This window comes from Equus przewalskii, chromosome 6 (genome assembly GCF_037783145.1).
Source record: "Equus przewalskii isolate Varuska chromosome 6, EquPr2, whole genome shotgun sequence".
In the NCBI taxonomy this organism is placed as follows: domain Eukaryota; kingdom Metazoa; phylum Chordata; class Mammalia; order Perissodactyla; family Equidae; genus Equus; species Equus przewalskii.
The window spans coordinates 77,851,266-77,870,435 of record NC_091836.1 but is presented as its reverse complement, the minus strand read 5'-3'; the positions used below and the strand labels follow the sequence as shown (position 1 = coordinate 77,870,435).

General features: G+C 42.9%; 2 protein-coding genes across 8 annotated transcripts in view; one reads left to right on the top strand and one right to left on the bottom strand.

The window, feature by feature from the left end:
• Positions 1-14,067, top strand: part of RIC3 (RIC3 acetylcholine receptor chaperone) — a 50,580-nt gene extending 36,513 nt beyond the window's left edge. For 3 of the 7 annotated variants that reach the window (XM_070624279.1, XM_070624285.1, XM_070624284.1), the window contains one exon: positions 8,728-10,863. In XM_070624279.1, coding sequence (XP_070480380.1) covers positions 8,728-9,164 — 437 coding nt within the window. In that variant the 3' untranslated portion in view covers positions 9,165-10,863. Of the gene's footprint in view, positions 1-8,727 lie in introns of all 7 variants that reach the window. The other 4 variants (XM_070624281.1, XM_070624280.1, XM_070624283.1 and 1 more) reach the window with 4 other exon arrangements.
• TUB (TUB bipartite transcription factor) overlaps positions 13,917-19,170 on the bottom strand; it is a 65,687-nt gene continuing 60,433 nt past the window's right edge. Inside the window, 1 exon segment of the mRNA XM_070624278.1 lies at positions 13,917-18,720. Coding sequence (XP_070480379.1) covers positions 18,587-18,720 — 134 coding nt within the window. The 3' untranslated portion in view covers positions 13,917-18,586.

The following is a 19,170-nucleotide window of genomic DNA, read 5'->3' as shown; positions in this document are numbered from 1 at the left end:
AATGTATTGTTGAATTCAGTTTGCTAATATTTTGTTGAGGATTTTTGCATCTATGTTCATCAGGGTTATTGTCCTGTAATTTTGTGTGTGTGTGTAGCATCCTTGTCTGGTGTTGGTATCAGGGTACAGCTGCCCTTGGAAAATGTGTTTGGAGGAGTTTCCCCTCTTCTGTTTTTTGGAAGAGTTTGAGAAGGATTGGTATTAGTTCCTCTTTGAATGTGGTAGAATTCACCAGTGGAGCTGTCTGGTCCTGGACTTTTGTTTCTTGAGGGGTTTTGATTATTGATTCAATCTCCATTCTAGTAATTGGTCTGTTCAGATTTTCTGTTTCATCATGATTGGTAGGTTGTATGCTTCTGGGAATTTATCCATTCTTTTTCCAAGGTCTCGAGGTGGAAGCTTAGATCCTCAATCTATTTCTGACCCTTATTTCATTAATGATCTCTCTCTCCCTATTTCTCTTCCCCCTTCTTCTGGTTCTCCAGTTGCACATATGTTAGACCTTTGATATTGCCCCACAGGTCCTCTGTGGTCTGTTCTTTTCCTCAGTCTCTTTCATGCCATACTTAATTTTGGATAATTTTTCTTGGTATGTCTTCAAGTTTATTAATCTTCTGCAGTATATAATCTGCTCTTAATCTCATTCAGTGTATTTTTAATGTCACATATTCTTATCTCTGAAGTTCCATTTGGGTATTTTTTTTTTAAAGCTTGGCACCTGAGCTAACAACTGTTGCCAATCTTTTTTTTTCTTTTGCTCCCAAAGCCCCCTAGTACATAGTTGTGTATTCTAGTTGTGAGCACTTCTGGTTGTGCTATGTGGGATGCTGCCTCAACATGGCTTGATGAGCAGTGCCATGGCTGCGCCCAGGATCCAAACTGGCAAAACCCTGGGCCACTGAAGCATAGCACACGAACTTAACCACTCGACCATGGGCCTGACCCTGGGTTTTCTTTTAATATCTTTCATTTCTCTCATATATTCATATTTTCTTCTACTTTCTTAAAAATGTGTGATATATTTTTATATATATATAAGACAGCTTCTTAACAGTCTTGGCTGCTGGTCTTATCAATGGTGTCATTTCTTGGTCTGTTTCTAGTGATTAATGTTTGTTGTTAGTGTCATCAAGTCAATTCCAATGCCTAGCATCCATGTGTATAGCAGAGCAGAACACTGCCTGATCTTTTTGCATTATCCTCTCACCTTCTGGTGCTATATCAGACAATGCTCTGCTACTATTCATAGGGTTTTCATGGCTAATATTTTTGGAAGTGGGTGGCCAGATCCTTCTTCCTAGTGTGTCTGAGTCTGGAAGCTCTGCTAAAACCTGTCCACCATGGGTGACCCTGCTGGTATTTGAAATACCAGTGGCATAGCTTTCAGCATCACAGCAACGTGCAGCCATCATGTATGACAACCAACAGAGAGGTGGTCTGGGTCTCTGCGAAACAAACTTGGGCCACAGCAGTGAGAGCGCCGAACCTTAACCACTAGACCAGCACCAGGCTCTTGTCTAGTGGTCTAGTGATTCTCCTTGTTATGGGTCCTAATTTCCTGCCCTTTTTGCATGCCTGGTAAATTTTGATAGGATGGTGGATATTGCAAATTTTACATTGTTGGATGCTGAATTTTGTTTTAGTACTTTAAATAGTGTTGGACTTCTTTCTGACACACAATTAAGTTACCAGAAATCACTTGGATCCCTTTAAGGCTTGTTTTTAAGATTTATTAGGGTGGGTCCAGAGCAGCCTTTACTCTCTGACTAATTTAGCCACACGAGTAAGGCAGGACCCTTCCCAGGACTCCGCCTGGTGCTCCAGAAGGTCTTTCCACTCTGGCTAGTAGGAACATGAACTATTCCCAGCTGTGTATGAGCTATGTAAAAGAATTTTTAGGCCTAATGCTTTCAGTGGTTCTTTTCCTGAATTTGGGTAGTTCTTTCCCATAAATGCACAGATCAGAACTCAAGTAAAAACATGAAGAATTCCCTCTGAAGACCTCTGGAGCTCTTTCTCTCTGAAGCTCTGTTCTTTCCAGTGTTCTTCCCTGTAAATTCTAGCTGCCCTGGCCTCCCTGAACACTGATCTGTCTTCTTAACGTGGTGAGACCACTAGGCTCTGTTTCCCTTTTCTCAGGATCGTGCTACGCTACCTATTATGTAATGTTCAAAAAGTGGTGTTTCTCATGTTTCCTTTGCTTTTCTAGTTGTTTAATGGGAGGAGTCCCCATGCTTCCCTTATTGCCAGAGCAGAAGAGCCTGCACATTTAACAGCAAAATAATTCTGGATATACTAAATAGGTAAGGATAGAGGAGAGGAACCTTAAAAACTAGAAAAATGGTTGTGAATATGTACTGGCTCTTTAGCCAGGAAAGGACTTCTTGAGCATAAAAGCAATGCAAGATCCATTCATAATAAAAACTCTCAGAAAAATAGGAATAGAGGGAAATTTCCTCAACTTGATAAAGAGAATCTACAAAAACCTACAGTTAACATTACATTTAATGGTGAAAGATGACTGCTTTCCCACTAATACTGGGAACAGGCAAGGTTACTACTCTTATTCAGCGCAGGGCTGCAAGTCCTAGGTAGTGTGGTAAGGCAAGTGAAGGAAGTAAAAGGCCTACAGATTAAAAAGGAAGAAATGAAACTGCCCCTATTTACAGATTACATGATTGCCTATGTAGAAAACCCCAAGGAATCTATTTAAAAAACTCCTTAGAACTAGTAAGTGAGTTCAGCAAGGTTGTAGGATACAAGATAAACATATAAAAATCAAGTGTATTTCTGTATACTAGCAGTGAATATGTTGACATCAAAATTAAGAATTTGACATCAAAATTAAAAATATGTAATCATTCAAAAAAAGGTATAAATTTAACAAAATGTGTACAGAACTTTTGTGCTGAAAACTATACAACACTGGTGAAAGAAATCAAAGATCTGAATAAATGGGGGGACATATCATATTCATGGATTGGGAGACTCAACATAGTACAAATGTCACTTTTTCCCAAATTAATAAACAGGTTTAACACAATCCCTGTTGAAACCTCGGTAAGATTTTTTGTAGATACAGATAAGATTATTCTAAAATGTATATGGAAAGGCAGAGGAAATAGAATAACTAAACATTTTTGAAAAAGAAAAAGTGGGAGGAATCAGTCTACCTGATTCCAAGACTTATTATATAGCTACAGTAATCAAGACAGTGTAGTATTGGTACAGGAATAGACACACAGATCAAAGGAACAGAACAGAGAACCCATAGATAGACCCACACAAATATGCACAACTGATTTTTGACAAAGATGCAAAAGCAATTCAACTGAGGAAAGATAGCCTTGTTAACGTAAGGTGCTGGAGCAATTGGATATCCATAGCAAAAAACTAAAATAAACCTCAGCCTAAATTCTACATGTTCTACAAAAATTAACTAAAAATAGATCACGGGCATAAATGTAAATTGTAAAACTATAAACCTTTTGGGAAAAAAATAGAAAATCTTTAAGATCTGCAGTTAGGCAAAGAGTTCTTAGATTTGACATTAGAAGCACAATTCATAAAAGGAAAAATTGATAAATTGTACTTCATCAAAATTAAAAACTTTTGCTCTACAAAAGACCCTGTTAAGATGATGAAAAGAAAAGCTACACAGTGGGAGAAAATATTTTTAAATCACATATCCAACAAAGGACTTATATCTAAAATATATAGAGAACTCTTAAAACTCAACGGTAAAAAATAATTCAATTAGGAAATGGGCAAAAGATATAAACAGACATTTTACCAAGGAGGATATACAGATGGCAAATAAGTACGTGAAAAGATGTTCAATATCATTAGCCACTAAGGAAATGCAAATTAAAATCACCATGAGATACCACTACAGACCTATCAGAAAGGCTAAAATGAAACACAGTAACAACACTAAATGCTGGCGAGGATGTGGAGACACTAGATTCACTCCTACGTTTTGGTGGGGATGTAAAATAGTCCACCCACTTTGGAAAACAGTTTGGCAGTTTCTTAAAAAACTAAACATGTCGGGGCTGCCGCGGTGGCACAGTGGTTAAGTATGCATGTTCCACTTAAGCGGCCCGGGGTTCGCTGGTTTGGATCCTGGGTGCGGACATGGCACCGTTTGGCATGCCATGCTGTGTTAGGCGTCCCACATATAAAGTAGAGGAGGATGGGCACGGATGTTAGCTCGGGGGTAATCTTCCTCAAAAAAGAAAAGAAAAGAAAAGAAAAACTAAACATGCCACTACTATACAAACTAGCAAGTGAACTCCTGGCATTTATCCCAAAGAAATGAGGACTGTGTTCACATAAAACTTGCACATGAATATTTATAGCAGCTTTATTTGTAGTAACCCCAAACTGCAGACAACCCAAACATCCTTCAACAGGTTGATGGTTAAACAAACTGTGACACGTCAATACTGTGGTATACTACTCAGCAATAAAAAGGAACAGACTACTGATACATGTAACAACTTAGATGAATTTCCAGATAATTATGCTGAATTAAAAAAAGGTAATCCCAAAAGGTTGCATACTGTGTGATTTTATTTATATAACATTCTTTTTTTTTTTTTTTTTTTTGCCGAGGAAGATTTGTCCTGAGCTAACCTCTGTGCCAACCTTCCTCTTTTTGCTTGAGGAAGATTTTCCCTGAGCTAACGTCTGTGCCAGTCGTCCTCTATTTTGTATGTGGGTCACTGCCACAGCATGGCCACCAACAAGTGGTGTAGGTGCACACCCAGGAACTGAACCTGGGCTGCCAAAGTGGAGCGTGCCAAATTTAATCACTAGGCATGGGGCTGGCCCCTATATAACATTCTTGAAATGGCAAAATTATAGAAATCAAGAACAGACTAGTTGCCAGAGGTTAAGGAGGAAATGGGGGCAGGAGGGAGTAGATGTGGCCATAAAAGGGCAACATAAGGGCTCCTGTAGTGGTAGAAATGTTCTGTACATTGACTCTATCAATGTTAATATGCTGGTTGTGATATTGTAGTATAGTTTTGCAAGATGTTGCCACTGGGAAAAACTGGGTAAAGGGTACATGGGATTTCTGTATTATTTTTTATAACTACATGTGAATCTATAATTATCTCAAAAGAAAAAGATTAATTTTTTTAAAAGCAGTGTAAGAAATTGAAAGGGAAAGGGTAGTGTAACTTGAATACATAAAACTTTTACCTTCTATAGATCAGAAAATACCACAAAGTTGAAAAGCCAACACTAAACTGGAAAAATATTTGTAACAAATATGACTGGAAAGAAGTTAATATCTTTAATATATAAAAAGTTCTATAACTAATTTAGAAAACACTGATATCCTCCTATATAAGCAGTGCACAGAATAAAAGAAAATGCGACTGGCTACAAAACATGAAAAAGTATTTGTCTCACTAGTAATCAAGGAAATGAAAATTGGAATTCCTTTTCTCCTCCAAATTGCTAATCTTCATTATATAATCTTGTTCCCAAATAAGGTAAAATCTTTATCACATTTATTTTCTATCTACCTCTTAGGTGGTGTTGAAATTATGTGGAATTTTAACTACAAGTGTTATTAACTTTTAAAGATGTTAGCCTTTTCTGTTTTGAGTATTTCATAGCAATGGCGTTAAATTTCTAATCACATTATCAATAATTATTTTACATTGATAATTCTGACTCACTGTTTACCATTTTTTTATATACAGTATTTTGTGTTTTTTAAATTTTAAAATTTTTTAAATTGTAGTAACATTGGATTATAACAATATATAACTTTCAGATATACAGTATCTTGTTTCTTAAATTTAAATTTTTGATTAATTTTTATTTGTCAGAATACTTCCTTAAGTACCCACCTGCCCCCATAGAGTGGTGTACTCTGTACTTGGATATCTACAAGATCATTTTTCACCTTTATATAAATAATTGTTTGGCTGGGTATAAAATTATATGATCATGCCATTTTCCCTTATAAATCTGAAAATATTGCTTCATATTCTACTTTCATTTGATCTTGAAAATGAGAAATCTTATCCCAGTCTCTTTTTCTCAGTGGACAGCCTGTTTTTAGTTAGTTAGCTAGTTTTCTGTCTAGAAATTTGTATTCTTTTTATACTTAAAACTTTGAATTTGTGCAGGTTCATTGGCATATGTCTGAGTGCATATGAAGGTGTGGATTTTTCATAGTATTTTTGCCTAGCATTTAGAGTCTTCCGTCTGAACACTCAAGTCTTTCTTCAGCTGAAGGATATTTTCTTTTTTAATTTCTTTAGTTATTGTTTCCATTTAACCTATGCTGCCCTCTCATTCTAGAATTCTAGTAATTCTGAGATTGGATATCCTGAATCAGTCTTCCATGCAGCTTATCTTTTTTCTCATAATTTCCGTTTCTTTGTCATTTTTATCTTTGTCCTAGGAGACTTCCTCAACTTGGATTTCTAATGTGCTGATTTGGTTTTCAGCCATGTCCATTTCAATGTGCTGTTTTCTTCCTCTATTAAGTTTAAATGTTTTTTGTGATTATGACTTTCTAATAACTCTTTCTTATTTCCTCTTTCCTCCTTTTAAAAAAAATATATTGAAGCCTGGTTGGTTTTATCAATGCAAAATCCTTTTGGATGTTACTGGAAATATCAATTTGAAGTCGACTGACATTAACTCCTATTTTCCGCGTTGACTATTTTGTAGGGGCTAGTTACATAGTATGCTTAGTTTGGTTCCCCTGTTTAAACTGCTGATTTCCTCGGAAGACCAGTGAGTTTTTGTTGCTTGCTCATATTTTTAATGAAGTTCTTGAGTAACCAGTAGCGTTGGTTGATATGGGCTACCACACCACTTGTGAGAGTCATACGGTGTGATTTTCCTCAGCAGGCCGCCCCTCTTAACCAAAGCAGATAGCCGTGGAAGTCCAAAGGTAAACTTTGTTCTTGGTGTGGGGAGAAGGCAAGAACATGCCAGAAAATGGACTTCTCTTAAGCATTCAGTGGCTGGGAGCTAACTAGCAAGTAAGCTTCCCCAGCCCCTGCCCTTGACCAAGGACGCTGAGGGCCTTGGGTAGCTAAGCTCCTTTTTACCTAACATTCCGTCCACAGTAAGTTGAGCCTGGGAATTAAGACTGCATTGACAAGATTCTGAACATCCTGTTGTCAGTGATGGTCAGGATGTGATAAGATGGACAGTTTTTTACGTCACTGATAGAACTAAAATTTTTTACCATTCTTCTGGAAAGTAATTTGGCAGAGTATGAAAAAAAGCTTTTAAAATGTTGATACCCTTTGATCTAGTTTCCATATTTCTAGAAGTGTGTCTTAAAGAAATAGGGAAGTGGACATGAATTTATATTTGGAGATCTTAATTGCTATGTTACTTATAATAAAGGAAAATTTGAAAGAATCTAAATGACTTACAGAAGAGGCATGGTATATAGCAGTTATGTAGCTGTATCGTGGGATATTTTGCAGCCAGCTTTAAAATGCCTAATGACGTGGAGAAATGCTCATGATACGGTGAATGACAAAAATCAGGGTATACCGTTTTATACACAGTATGATCCTTTATTAAAAAAGAAAAAGACAAAAATATATGTTTATATATGATAAAAAGGTCAGAAGTAATACAACAAATCACTATTGGTGGTGGGATTCTAGGTGATTTGTGTTTTTAAAACTTGTCTGTATTTTTCAGATTTTCTACACTGATTCTTTGTGACTTTTATAATTAGAAAAAAATAGTAAATGTAAAAATGTCTCTCCACACTCTACACTGCACCAAAAAAGACCCCTGCTTTTCAGAATTTGTAGGCAAAACGTGGTTTATGTTGGGGTTGAATTTGCCAATTATCATAATGTGCAAATGGATTTTGAATTCTCCAGCTTTCCACATTGTGTAGTGAGCACGGCTGCTGTTGCCAGCACTGGCATATGAGCTCCAGCACGGCCCATCTGCTGCTCAGGCTCAGCTTGGCTGACACAGATTTATTTCATTTCGTTCTTTAATTTGGCAACATATTCTCTATTCTCATTGTCATAGCTGGGATTCAGTACCAGTATTACTCATTTTGTTTACCATTTTGTTGTTTTCTTTTGTTCCATTTTGTGAAGACGAAGAAGCCAACAATGGGAATTCTGTCTTGTGAAAATGCAGTGCTTGTCCTTTGGGATCTTGGGCATGTCTTGCTAAAGTGCTCTCTATTTCTGACACTTGCAAGCCATTTCAATCGTTTTGAGAAGTAGAAGGCTTCATGGTGTATTTTTCAAAGAGCTCAGCATTCCTTTCCTCCTCCACCCCTCCCTGCCAGGAAGATTTGGAAGTGGTTCCAAATAGAAATTATAAACATTAGCCTTGAGCTGTGCTCTCTCCATCTGGTGTTTGGTACTTTTTTTTTTTTTTTTACTGAAGGCTCATGTTGTTTGTTTAATCTTCATCACTACTGCAGTAGCTGAGGTGTGAGGCTTACACTCTGCCCCAAGCAACCTGCACTTAAGAAGGGATTTTCATCTGAATTGGTTTGTATTTCAAAGAGCACTGGGATAGTCAGCCAGATGCCTAAGAATTTGCTCAAGTGAAACTTTAGAATTCTTAGAGTCGTCTTAAGAGATTTCTTGGATTTGTTGGGATAGGATGGCTACTGTCTCAGAAGCCTCTTTGAGCCTGACACTTTATTTATTTTCAAGAGACATTCTTTTTAAGACTTTGTGCTACCTTTCTCTCTAGGTTACCCTGAAGAGACTTACCCAGTTTATGACCTTTCAGATTGCATCAAGCGTAGGCAAGAAACAATCCTGGTGGATTACCCTGACCCACAAGAGCCCTCTGCTGAAGAAATAGCTGAAAGGATGGGCGTGCTAGAAGAAGCAGCAGCAGACCATTTAGGGTGGGAAATGCCCACTGACCCCAGAGCCCAGGAAGAGAATTCTTTTACCTCATGTGACCCAAAGCCAGAAACATGTTCCTGCTGTTTTCCTGAAGAAGAGGATCCTGCTGTGTTGGCAGAGAATGCTGGATTCAGTGCAGACAGTTACAGCGAACAAGAGGAAGCCGCCAAAGAAGTATGGCCCCAAGACTTCAGAGATGAAGGGCTGGGCATCAGCGCTGATAAAGCATATACAGGTGGCACGCTGAGGAAGCGGAACCCCCAGGGTTTAGAGTGAAAACAGCCAGTTTGATAAAGCATCCATTACTCTAGTCCTAAGGTGACCTTTCTCTCCTCTCTCAGATTTCATCCTTGGCCCTGTGCCTTGTACTTCATTCTCTATGTTTAAATATCATAGCCAGTCAGGCCACTACCATGGATATCCTGTATCCATCCTGGTGCTCACACGCCTGTCACCTTGTAAAACATCATAGGGATTAGTATGAACACAAGACAGCCTCCCTCCTTCTCTTCCTGCCTTTCCTCCGTCAGAGTTGATCCACTGAGTAGTTTTGTTTGATCTATTGTAATTACAGATGGGACCACTCAGGGCAGAGGTCCGACTCTTCGTGCTAGGAGTCACAGATGGTTTACCTTTGAGCGAACATCAGCTTACACATGATGAGGACTTAAGGTTGCAAGAGGGAAGATTTCAGAGTCCAAGATGCCTTATTCTGTGGGCCTTGAGCAGGTTAGTGGTCCCCCAGGTTCAAGAAGAGGACATTTTGTTTGTGGGGATGATGGGGCCAGAGCAGGGTAAGACTCTGCTGTCTGAGCTGAAGCCCCTTTGCACAGTGAGGGCCTTTTTAGGAGCACTGATGCTGCCTCAGATAGTCGCTTTTCTCCAGAGTAGCAGAGACTCTCACTGACCTGAGAATAAGCCCAGAGGCCTGTTGGGGAACTGTTTTGCTCTGATATTGCCTGAATCTCTAGCTTCCTTTATCCCTGTTCTGCTTAACAGAACTGCCAAATCCAGAAGCACCTTTGTACCTCTGGTCTTCAGTGGCCAGAGAAAGCTTTAGACGGAGACTTTAGTCTTTGCCCTGCAGAGCCAAGATTTGAGGCTGTTGAGGCTGCAGGAAAGCCTGCCCGAGGCTGATGGTCCTGCTCTGAGATACTCAGAAGGCCAGAGGACCAGTGACAGGGAGAGAAGCCTTGCGCTTAAGGACAAGTCCTTGCCTAGAAGCTATTTCTGCATGTTGTGTTCTCTGGGAAATTTGTTCTCACAACCACATGAACTGAAACAGAAATGAGAAGGACTGAGGCTGTAGACAAAGTGCCAGCCCAACAGGGAAGTTACAGCGTGTCTGTTGCAGAGAACCACTATAGCAGTGCCCAGGGGAAGAGACCATTTGTTCTCTGTTTGGATATCTGGGTCCTTTGAGAGAGCTGGGGTCAGCAGGAGGTAGGTTAGGACTGGGAGGATTTTGACCAAACTAAAGGCTTAATCTCTAAGCTGGCATCTGTCATGTGTCTCCTTGAGACAGGATGGCACCCATGAATTCCATCCAGTAAGGACGAGTTCCCAGTTTACATGTATGACCTGAAAGTTTAAAGAGGACACATTCCCGAGGACATTCCCAGTCATGAAGTGGGGAGATTTGAAAATTAAGAGATTATGTAAAGGTAGATATGGCTTTTAGAGTTCATTGTGCTGACATGAGTAAGATGTCAGAAAATAGTTTGTCACACATAAGCATACAGACTGCTGGCAGAAGGTATGGGGTCATAGGAAGGTAATGTGTCAGCTACTCCTAGGCATTTCTGGTTAATGAACTACAGGGAAGTCATTGAAGGTGGAGTCTATACAAAGTATATTGCATCTGTCTCTGTGTGGAACATGTGATTCACTCGTAAAGAATGCAGTTGAAAATGTACTGAAAACAATTGAGATGTAATGTAATGCTAAAGGTAAAAAGTAATGTAGGTGCTCTTTACTGTTTTGAGAAATTGTTTTCTGCTGTTTCCCTTCATTCACCACGAAGGGTTGATTTATGAGGAGAGTCCTGGGTCCCTTGCTCAAACTTCTTTGTGCCCTTAGGATATGGTTCCCTTATTAGAGATACGTTTTTTTTCCTTCTAGCTTATTCATTCATCTGGTAGACACTGCTTAGAGCTAGTCAGTGGGAACAGAAGGCTCAATTCTTCCCTTTAAAAACTTAAAACTTAGTTTAATGTGGAAGCCTTACCCAATTCATTTTTTTAGATGAACTATAAACTATAAAAGGGCTCAGGATTGTGAATTCTGCAGGCAAGGAAATGTCGGTCATGATTCCATCCCTGCCTATTGTAGCTGTAGAATGTCGTTGGCTCCTTAGCCCTTCTGAGCCTTGGCTTTCTTGTCTCTAAAACAGAGAGGGTAAGAGTCCAGGTCTTACAGGGTGCTTATGAGAATTAAATGAAATCATCAGTGCCTATAAGACAGCACTCAGTGACTGGTGACTACTTTATTTGTACAAGGTGTTAGGCTCTCATTGAGAGATGGACCCAAAGCTACAGGAGCACAAAGAAACAGATCATTTTTGCCAAAGTATTTCCAAGAAACTTACGGGCGGGATGGGGGGGGGGGGTAGTGGAGGGTGGCGGGTCTTGAGCAAGTTAAGAACTTCTCTGGGTGGGCAATGAAGAGAAAGGATTCTTGGCAGAAAGACTTGTATTGGAGAAAGCAGTGGGGTATGAAAGTATATGGTTGTTCAGGTATTTTGATGAGGCTGGTATGTAATTACAAAACAAACTCTTTATTTTGAATGTTAACCTTTGGGGGAAACTGGCTTATGGAAGTAGTTCCTGCCAGAAGTACTAAGACCTCAGGATGGCTTTTGCTGCCCTAGTTCTTGGTTGGTTTATATAGCAGGACTATATTTATATTTCAGAAATTTTGACATACTTTTCAATCATCATTTCAGATTAGACAGTCCTTTGTGGACCTCACAGAATTATTTTATCCTTCAGGAATGACAGTTATGTGTTTATACAACCCAGGATGACCAAAATCATGGGACTGGTTTTTGTTGTCATGTCTGCTGTCTCTTTCCTCATGGTCTTCATTTCTCAGAACTGGTCTGGGCTCTGAACTTGATCAGTCCCCTGGCATTGGGTCTGCATTGACTTTTGGGTGCTGTGGCAGAGCACAGAGTCATAGCTCTGGGGGCAGAGAGTTGGCCTAGGAAACACCTGCATCCCCTGGGACCATGCCTCGTAAATCAGGTATGTGATCCAGCCAGATCCCATGTCGTAACAGGAGCACAAGGACAGCACCTCGTTAGCTCCAGGATTTGTGATGGGTCAGCTCCAAAAGCTAGGCCCAGGGAGGTGCGTTGAGGAGTGGAGGCGTACTTGGCCTGTAGAAGAGATGGCCTGTAGGAACCACACTCTGCACCTCTTATGACTTGGGTGATAAACAACTTATGGTCCAAACTGGGACACTTTGAGAAAAGGGAGCTTTAATAATAATTATGCCAGGATAATAGATGTAAACCGGGACTATCCTGGACATATGGTCACCCTATCCATGGCCGTTTAAAAGATTTGTCCTTAATGTGAACACTAAACAACAAAAATCTCTTTCCTTTTTAGTAATACCCTGCATAGGCTGCTTCCTGCTGAGGCAGAGCCAAGGAGCTAGGCCATGGTTCAGGCAGGAAATGCTACTGGACACACAAAAACTCTAAATCTGGGGTAATAAATAAATCAGCCTACTTACAACAAAACTCTTAAATTCCTTCTCAACCCAAACTCAATACTTCAGCTATCCAGCAATATTGAGAAGAAACATGAAGTCTCCATGAATTTGCCTTGACCTTTTATTTTGTGTGAGGAAGACTGGCCCCGAGCCAGTCTGTTGCCAATCTCCCTCTTTTTGCTTGAGGTAGATTGTTACTAACATCTGTGCCAAGCTTCCTCTATTTTATGTGGGATGCTGCCACAGCGTGGCTTGATGAGCGGTCCTCGGGGTATGAACCTGAGAACCCCGGGGTGCCGAAGCAGAGTGCATGAACTTAACCCCTATGCCACCGGGTCGGCCCCTGCCTTGACCATTTTTATACAGATCTTCCTAAAATGTACCTAACCTTTCCTTTTTTCTTATACAGAGAAAATAGAACAAATTTCTCCTTTTTCTTAAATCATTCCTTAACTTCTCTGAGCACCAATTTCCTCCCTTATGAATTGGGAAGAATACCCACCTTGCAAAGCTGTTAGGGTTAAATGAGATACTGTTTATAAAGTGTCCCAGGATGTAGCATGTGCTAGGTGCTCGTGACAGCATCATCCTTGTCATCAAGTCCTGTGCTGCTGGGCTGTTACACTTGACACCCTCCAAGGCTACCTTGACTGCCCGGAATGGCTCAGCGCACAGGGTTCCGCAGTCTCCAGGTAACTTTAGCTTTGACCTCCTCCCTCAGCATCAGACTGTTAGCTTTCATGTCTGCGTCCAGCCACAACTGCAGCCTCCCTTGCTCATGGCTCCAGATCTGACACAGGCTGAAAAGAAAATCCCCAAGTCTGTCCAAGTCCTGTGTAAATTGGTTAGGCTCTGCATAGGGCCAGAGGAATCAAGTGGCTGGGTCTTCATGTTATTACTACTACCTTGGCCTTCTCGCCTTTTTCAGTTCTTTGGCCCTGTTTTTGTTCCCAAGGGCCAGGCCTACAGTGGGGTACATAGGAACCAACAACCCATTCTTCCAGTTGGCACAGCTGACCCTGCAGAGGATTGCTCAGACTTAAGTACCTTGTATCCTTCCCATCCTTCCAGCCCTTCCCAGCCTCTACATGTGGTTCTGACCATCCTTCGACATCAAGAACCTGGCCAGAGGGAGGACAGTTTCAGCACACGTGTCACTGTAAACAAGCTGTGATCCCCTTGTTACCACCACCCTCTCACCCACCCTGAGAGTCTTAGGACGGAAGGAATGAATGGTGTAGGAAAAAAAACTTCTACGTAAGAAATGTGTTTTTTCCTCCTTTTATGGGAAAAAAAAGTACACCGCAGTGTTGAAACAGTTCAAGTTTAATTAGTTGATATACGGTCTGTACTTAGACAAACACTAAGTTCTACAACATACATAATGTCAACATGGGAAAATACCAACTTTGTCATTGCACATACCAGTAAATAAATACATTTGCTCCAGAATACCAAAGAGTTTATTCAAAAAAGTCACTTAATAAAAGCGCAGTTTTGCAAGTTCATCTAAAACTCCAGATAATTTTGAACAAAAATAAAATGTCTGATCACTCCAAAATAGGAAAAGACAATCTTGTGCAAATAGACATACACATTCTAGGCATTATGAAAACTGGCTAAATGTATGCTCCCAGCAAGAGAAGTGTCACCCATCCTGACCAAGCCCCCTTTGTCACCAAATGCAGGATTAAAGAGGCCAGAGTCGGGCTTCCCTTTCTAAGCCACTCTAGGTTACTCTAGGAAATTCTGGATCTCAGCCTAATCTCCAGCTCTGCCTGGACCTTGATGCGGGAAGGGGGAGGGACAGTAGGGCAGAAGAGGGAAGGGGTGTGATGTCTTTCTTAGGGAAGAAAAAAGGCACAGTGATGAGCTAGAAAAGGTAGTGATGAAAGCAAGGATCAACTTTCATTCACCCTGAATCCTACTGCAAAGCTTTGACAGTCCAACCTCATTTTGTATGAAAGACAGACCCAGAAAAACAATGTGGTTTGCTCAAAGTCACATAGCTACTAAGTGCAATAGTGCTTTTGGTAAGACTAACTTGCCTCTCAACCTGTTTGAAAAGTTCCATTACCAGACCTGTCCCAATACTTCTGCTATGCCTTTCCCCCATACCCTGAGATGACAGAAAATTGCAAACGGGAGGTACGGAAGAACAGGTGACCAATAAACTCAAACAAGAGCCTGTTCCTTGGCCTATTCCTGGGGGCTGCTACAGTTCTACAAGCCAGGGCCCAGGGCAGTGAAGGCTCCCAACTCTGGGTGCCAAGTGCAGGGAATCAGGCCCTACTCAGTGCTGGGCACCACAAGAAAGCACTCACTCGTCTATCTGGAAAAGTGTGCTCTGAGGCCATCTGGCATCCCGAGGCCGCAGGGATCTCTCGGCTGGGATGAGGGATTAGAGAGGGGAAGGCCAGTGTTCATGCAGAAGGGAGAACCAGGGACTCCATCTCAGAGATGGGATTTGTGCTTCCTTAACAGAACCACGGACACAGCCGGCCCAGCACCTCCCCTCACTGCAGACCCCGCTGTGAGGAAAGCGTGGACCTCTTGGTTTGAAATCACTGTTGCTTGTTAAATTTAGAACTGCTTCTAAATAAATGGTAAATTTATTTAGAGGTAAATGCTCCACTCTTTCCAGCATGAAGCTTCTACAACGTCATCACCCTTCTTGTCACTGAAGGAGGCGGCTCCAAAGGTTCTCTTCTAGCCTGTGATTATCACACTCCCTGGCTTCCAACCCCTGTCCTCAGCATGGTCTGGACCTTACACACTCCTTCTGAACTAGTGTCATGATTTTTAAGGCACATTCACTAGAATATGTTCAAATCCATCCAAAAGCATGCATGCAAAACACCAATTCCTTCAGATAGTGCAGAATGGGAACTGGAAAACTAACCCCTTTCCTGGATGGTGTCCTCCCAATCAGAACCTTGAGAGAGCGAGCTGGTCCTTTCCCAGGCGTACTTTCTGATCGAAGAACATGAAATGCACCAACAAAATCCACAGGTGATCACAACTACATCCTTATTCCTTTCCTACTCATCCTTAGCAACATGATCATAATAAGAAACCTCAGTTGATTGTTTCCAGATTGCCCTTTTCCCCAAATACACACACACACAGACACACACAGAGACACAGAGCACCTTGGAGCCAGAAGGAAAGAAAAGCTAGAATTGCAGGAGTTGGGGAAGTGAACTTCACTGCTCTGCAGAAGAACTGTTTTGGGGCAGAGGGTGTAGAGTTTTGGGGTGTGGCCCCAGGAGTTGTTAGAGAATGGGGAGCAGTTACAGAGGAGCTGCCTAAGGTTCCAGCTGCCCGACACCCTTAGGGACTGCTCATTCCATCATCAAGTTCCCTGCCCAACCAAGGACCAGCTGGGTAGAGGCTGTGACGGGCAAGAACTCTTACTGTGGGAGAGGCTGAGCCCAGGTGGTCTCCAGGGGCCCTGGCAGCTTTATGAGTCTTTGGGCCCATGGCTCTGAGGCCAGTGGTCAAGGAAAACCAGCATCACCGGGAATGGGGTCCTAAAAACAGACCTTGTGAGGCTGGGTCTCGAGCAGGTGACTCAACTGCTCTTGCTTGTCACTCAGTGCCCAACAGAGGGTTTTGTTGCTGAGGTGACCTTCCCCACACCTAGACCGGAAAGCTCAGCCCATGTTTCTGAACGTACGAAAATATGCAGCCAACGCCCTCTCCTGTGTACCAGAGGAGAAAGCAGGGGACACAAGCTTTCCATTGTGCTTCTGTTTTTTCCATTCTGCCACCAGGATCCAAAATAAGCCTGTTCTACCTTAGAATTGTAGATGCAGAGAAACAGCTTGACCAGACTTTAGAGATCATCTAGTTTCCATCATCCTAAATGTCAGCGGGTCTCTTCTCAAAGTCAGGAAAAGAAGAACCAAACTGGGACCGTGGAAAGGAGGATGGCACCACAGTATGTCATTGAAAAGGGGCCAGCTCCAGTACAAAAAGTTCTAGTGCCCTCGAAAAGGCCCCAAATCAAGAGCTGTCTAGAAACTAGACCATGTTAACAAAAATGAGATCATTGGAGGGGCCTCTCACAGAGATGTATGCCCAAGTTGAGGGAAGATCCAGGCCAGAACAGGTCTGCCTTGCTTTAAGCACTCAACATAGGAAACCCTAGCCTACAAGGAGAGTGTGTTACTTCCACTTAGGTCAAAAGAACTCCTTGACCTCACTCACCTCACCTAACATGTCTAAAATATGACTTTTATGTTTTAAAAAAATCAATTTCTACATAGCCTTTCCAACCACATCTACTCTGAAGTAAGGAACAAGTCCTGCTTGCTTCCCACTGATTTCTGATCTCCATTTAGGCAAGTAGTCTCTGCCAGGATAAACGACAAACAGGCAAGAGCTTAGAGGTCCTAGGTCTGCAGGGTAAATGGTGCCATCCAAGGAGAAGGATGCAGGTGGAGGGAGAGACCAGGCCCAGCCATGGAGCACTCACACCCCACCTACCTATCACACCTAGATAGAGAAATGGGCAGCAGCCCTACTAAGCCTGTCAGGGAGGAGCCAGACAGCTTTCAGCAGCAGGGAACTGCCCAATTTCCTACTGAAATGGTTTCAATTTCATACATCAACTCTGATGTTTTTTAGTCTCTGGAATCAGGCAAAAGGGCAAGGGCCCATGGAATGGGCCCCAGAGAGGCCAGAGAGCAGGAGATAGCAATTTTGTAGGGGATGGTGGGAACAAAGAAATCAAGGGCGCTGAAGTTCTGAACTCTGCCACTAACCAGCCACGTGACCCAGGGCAAGTCCCATTTTCTGAGTGTGGGTCACCTAAAGTGACCAGTGTGTACTAGTTGATCTCTAAGGGTCCTGCCGCCTCTCATCTCTTGTGATTCTAAAATACTCCCTGCTTTCCTCCTCCTGTCTCATTCCCACCCAAGAAGAACCACACAGAGAAGCCCTCAGCAACTATGACTTGGGCTGACTCAGTGGGAGCTGAAGCACAGGCAAGAGCACCTGGAGCTAGAAGTTTTTCCTGGAGCATGCCAGGGCTTAGGACTGGTGCCCTGCCAGCCAGAGCCCCAGGCATGCCTACCTATGTGCAGTGTGGGGCTGGTGACCTAGGCCCTGTCCACATTTCCTGGGGGTTGTACAGGGGCTGCTCAGCAGAGAGCTCCAGGGGCAGTTGACAGGGCTCCCAGGACAGGCCTGATGAGGGAACCTGTTCCAGACACCTCCTGCATGCTGAGCCTGTGGCCTGTGTGCCCCATCCTCTAAGACATCTGGCCTTGAGGGTCAGCCTCCTGCCACCCCTGCACAGAGAAAACCTAGAGAAATCAAATAAGCTAGAACCCCAGGCCAACAGCCACTTCCCAGAGCCACAACCAGGTCCCTGCAATCCTGACAAGGTCCTGCCACTCACCTTGCCCCAACCTGTAGTTTCTCTCAGGCCTGGCTGAAGCCATCTCAAGTCGGAGGACTTTCTGTAGTTGTAGGGGCCAGGCTAGGCTACCAAACTCTTTGCTATGTAAAGTCAGTGTGCCCTACACATACTTTAACACACACATACTCATGTGTCCTTCACTGTTGGGGACCGCTGTCATCTGACTCCTGGGCTGAGTGGATGGCTGGGCCACAGCAGCCCTGCGTTGTGCTTCCTCTCCCGCTACACCCCTTCCTGCCTTCCCAGCTGAGGCAGCTGCCTAGCTTGGCAAACATGATTGCAGCAGGATACTAACCCAAGAGTGGGGGTGTGTGTTGATCTTGGGGCACAGAAAGAATTCCCTCTGGTCCCTTCACACACACCCCCACTTCTCTGCCTCAATGGTGGAGGCAGAGGAGCCAATTCTTGGCTGGCTTGGCCAGGGAGCCCACTGAGAGCCAAAGGTTCATCTGGCAGGAGGCCTATGTACAGAGGGTAGGCAAGGCTGTCTCCACAGGCAGGCAGGCAGCTCCTCTCCAGGCTGAGAACCCCAAAGGGCATGAGGAGGCCTCTACTCGCAGGCCAGCTTGCTGTCGAAGCTGGACAGGGCGATGGCAAAGGCCTGCAGCGCACACAATGGGTAGTTGTAATCCATGGTGAACACATCCTCTGCTACCCGGCCAAACTGCATCACGATGTAGTCCGCTGGAGCCAGGCACAGGCGGGGACAGAGAAAGACAGGACAGAGCAGGGATGGTGGAGATGGAGAAGGACAGACAGACATCCAAACCACAAGAAGGAAGAGAAAGTGAGATGCAGAGATGTCAAAGAAATCCCAAAGGGGAGAGACACAGACGCAGTGCAAGAAAAGGCAGGAGAGAGGAAGCAGGTGACAAAGGAGAAAGATATATATACAAACACCAGAAGACAGGGAAGAAGAGAAAAAGTCCATTCAAAAGGTGGACTCCCCACACCTGACACCCTGTTGAGTGCACAGGATCCAGGGTCGGGGCTCCAAAGGACTTCATCCAGGGCCTGCCAGTCATGGTTAGAAAGTTCTTTACGTCTCACCTAGCTGTATGACCCACGTCCTTAAGCTGTGGTCTATATGGGCACAGCTAGGTGAGCTTAACCCTGAGCTAAGGGCCCCAGGTA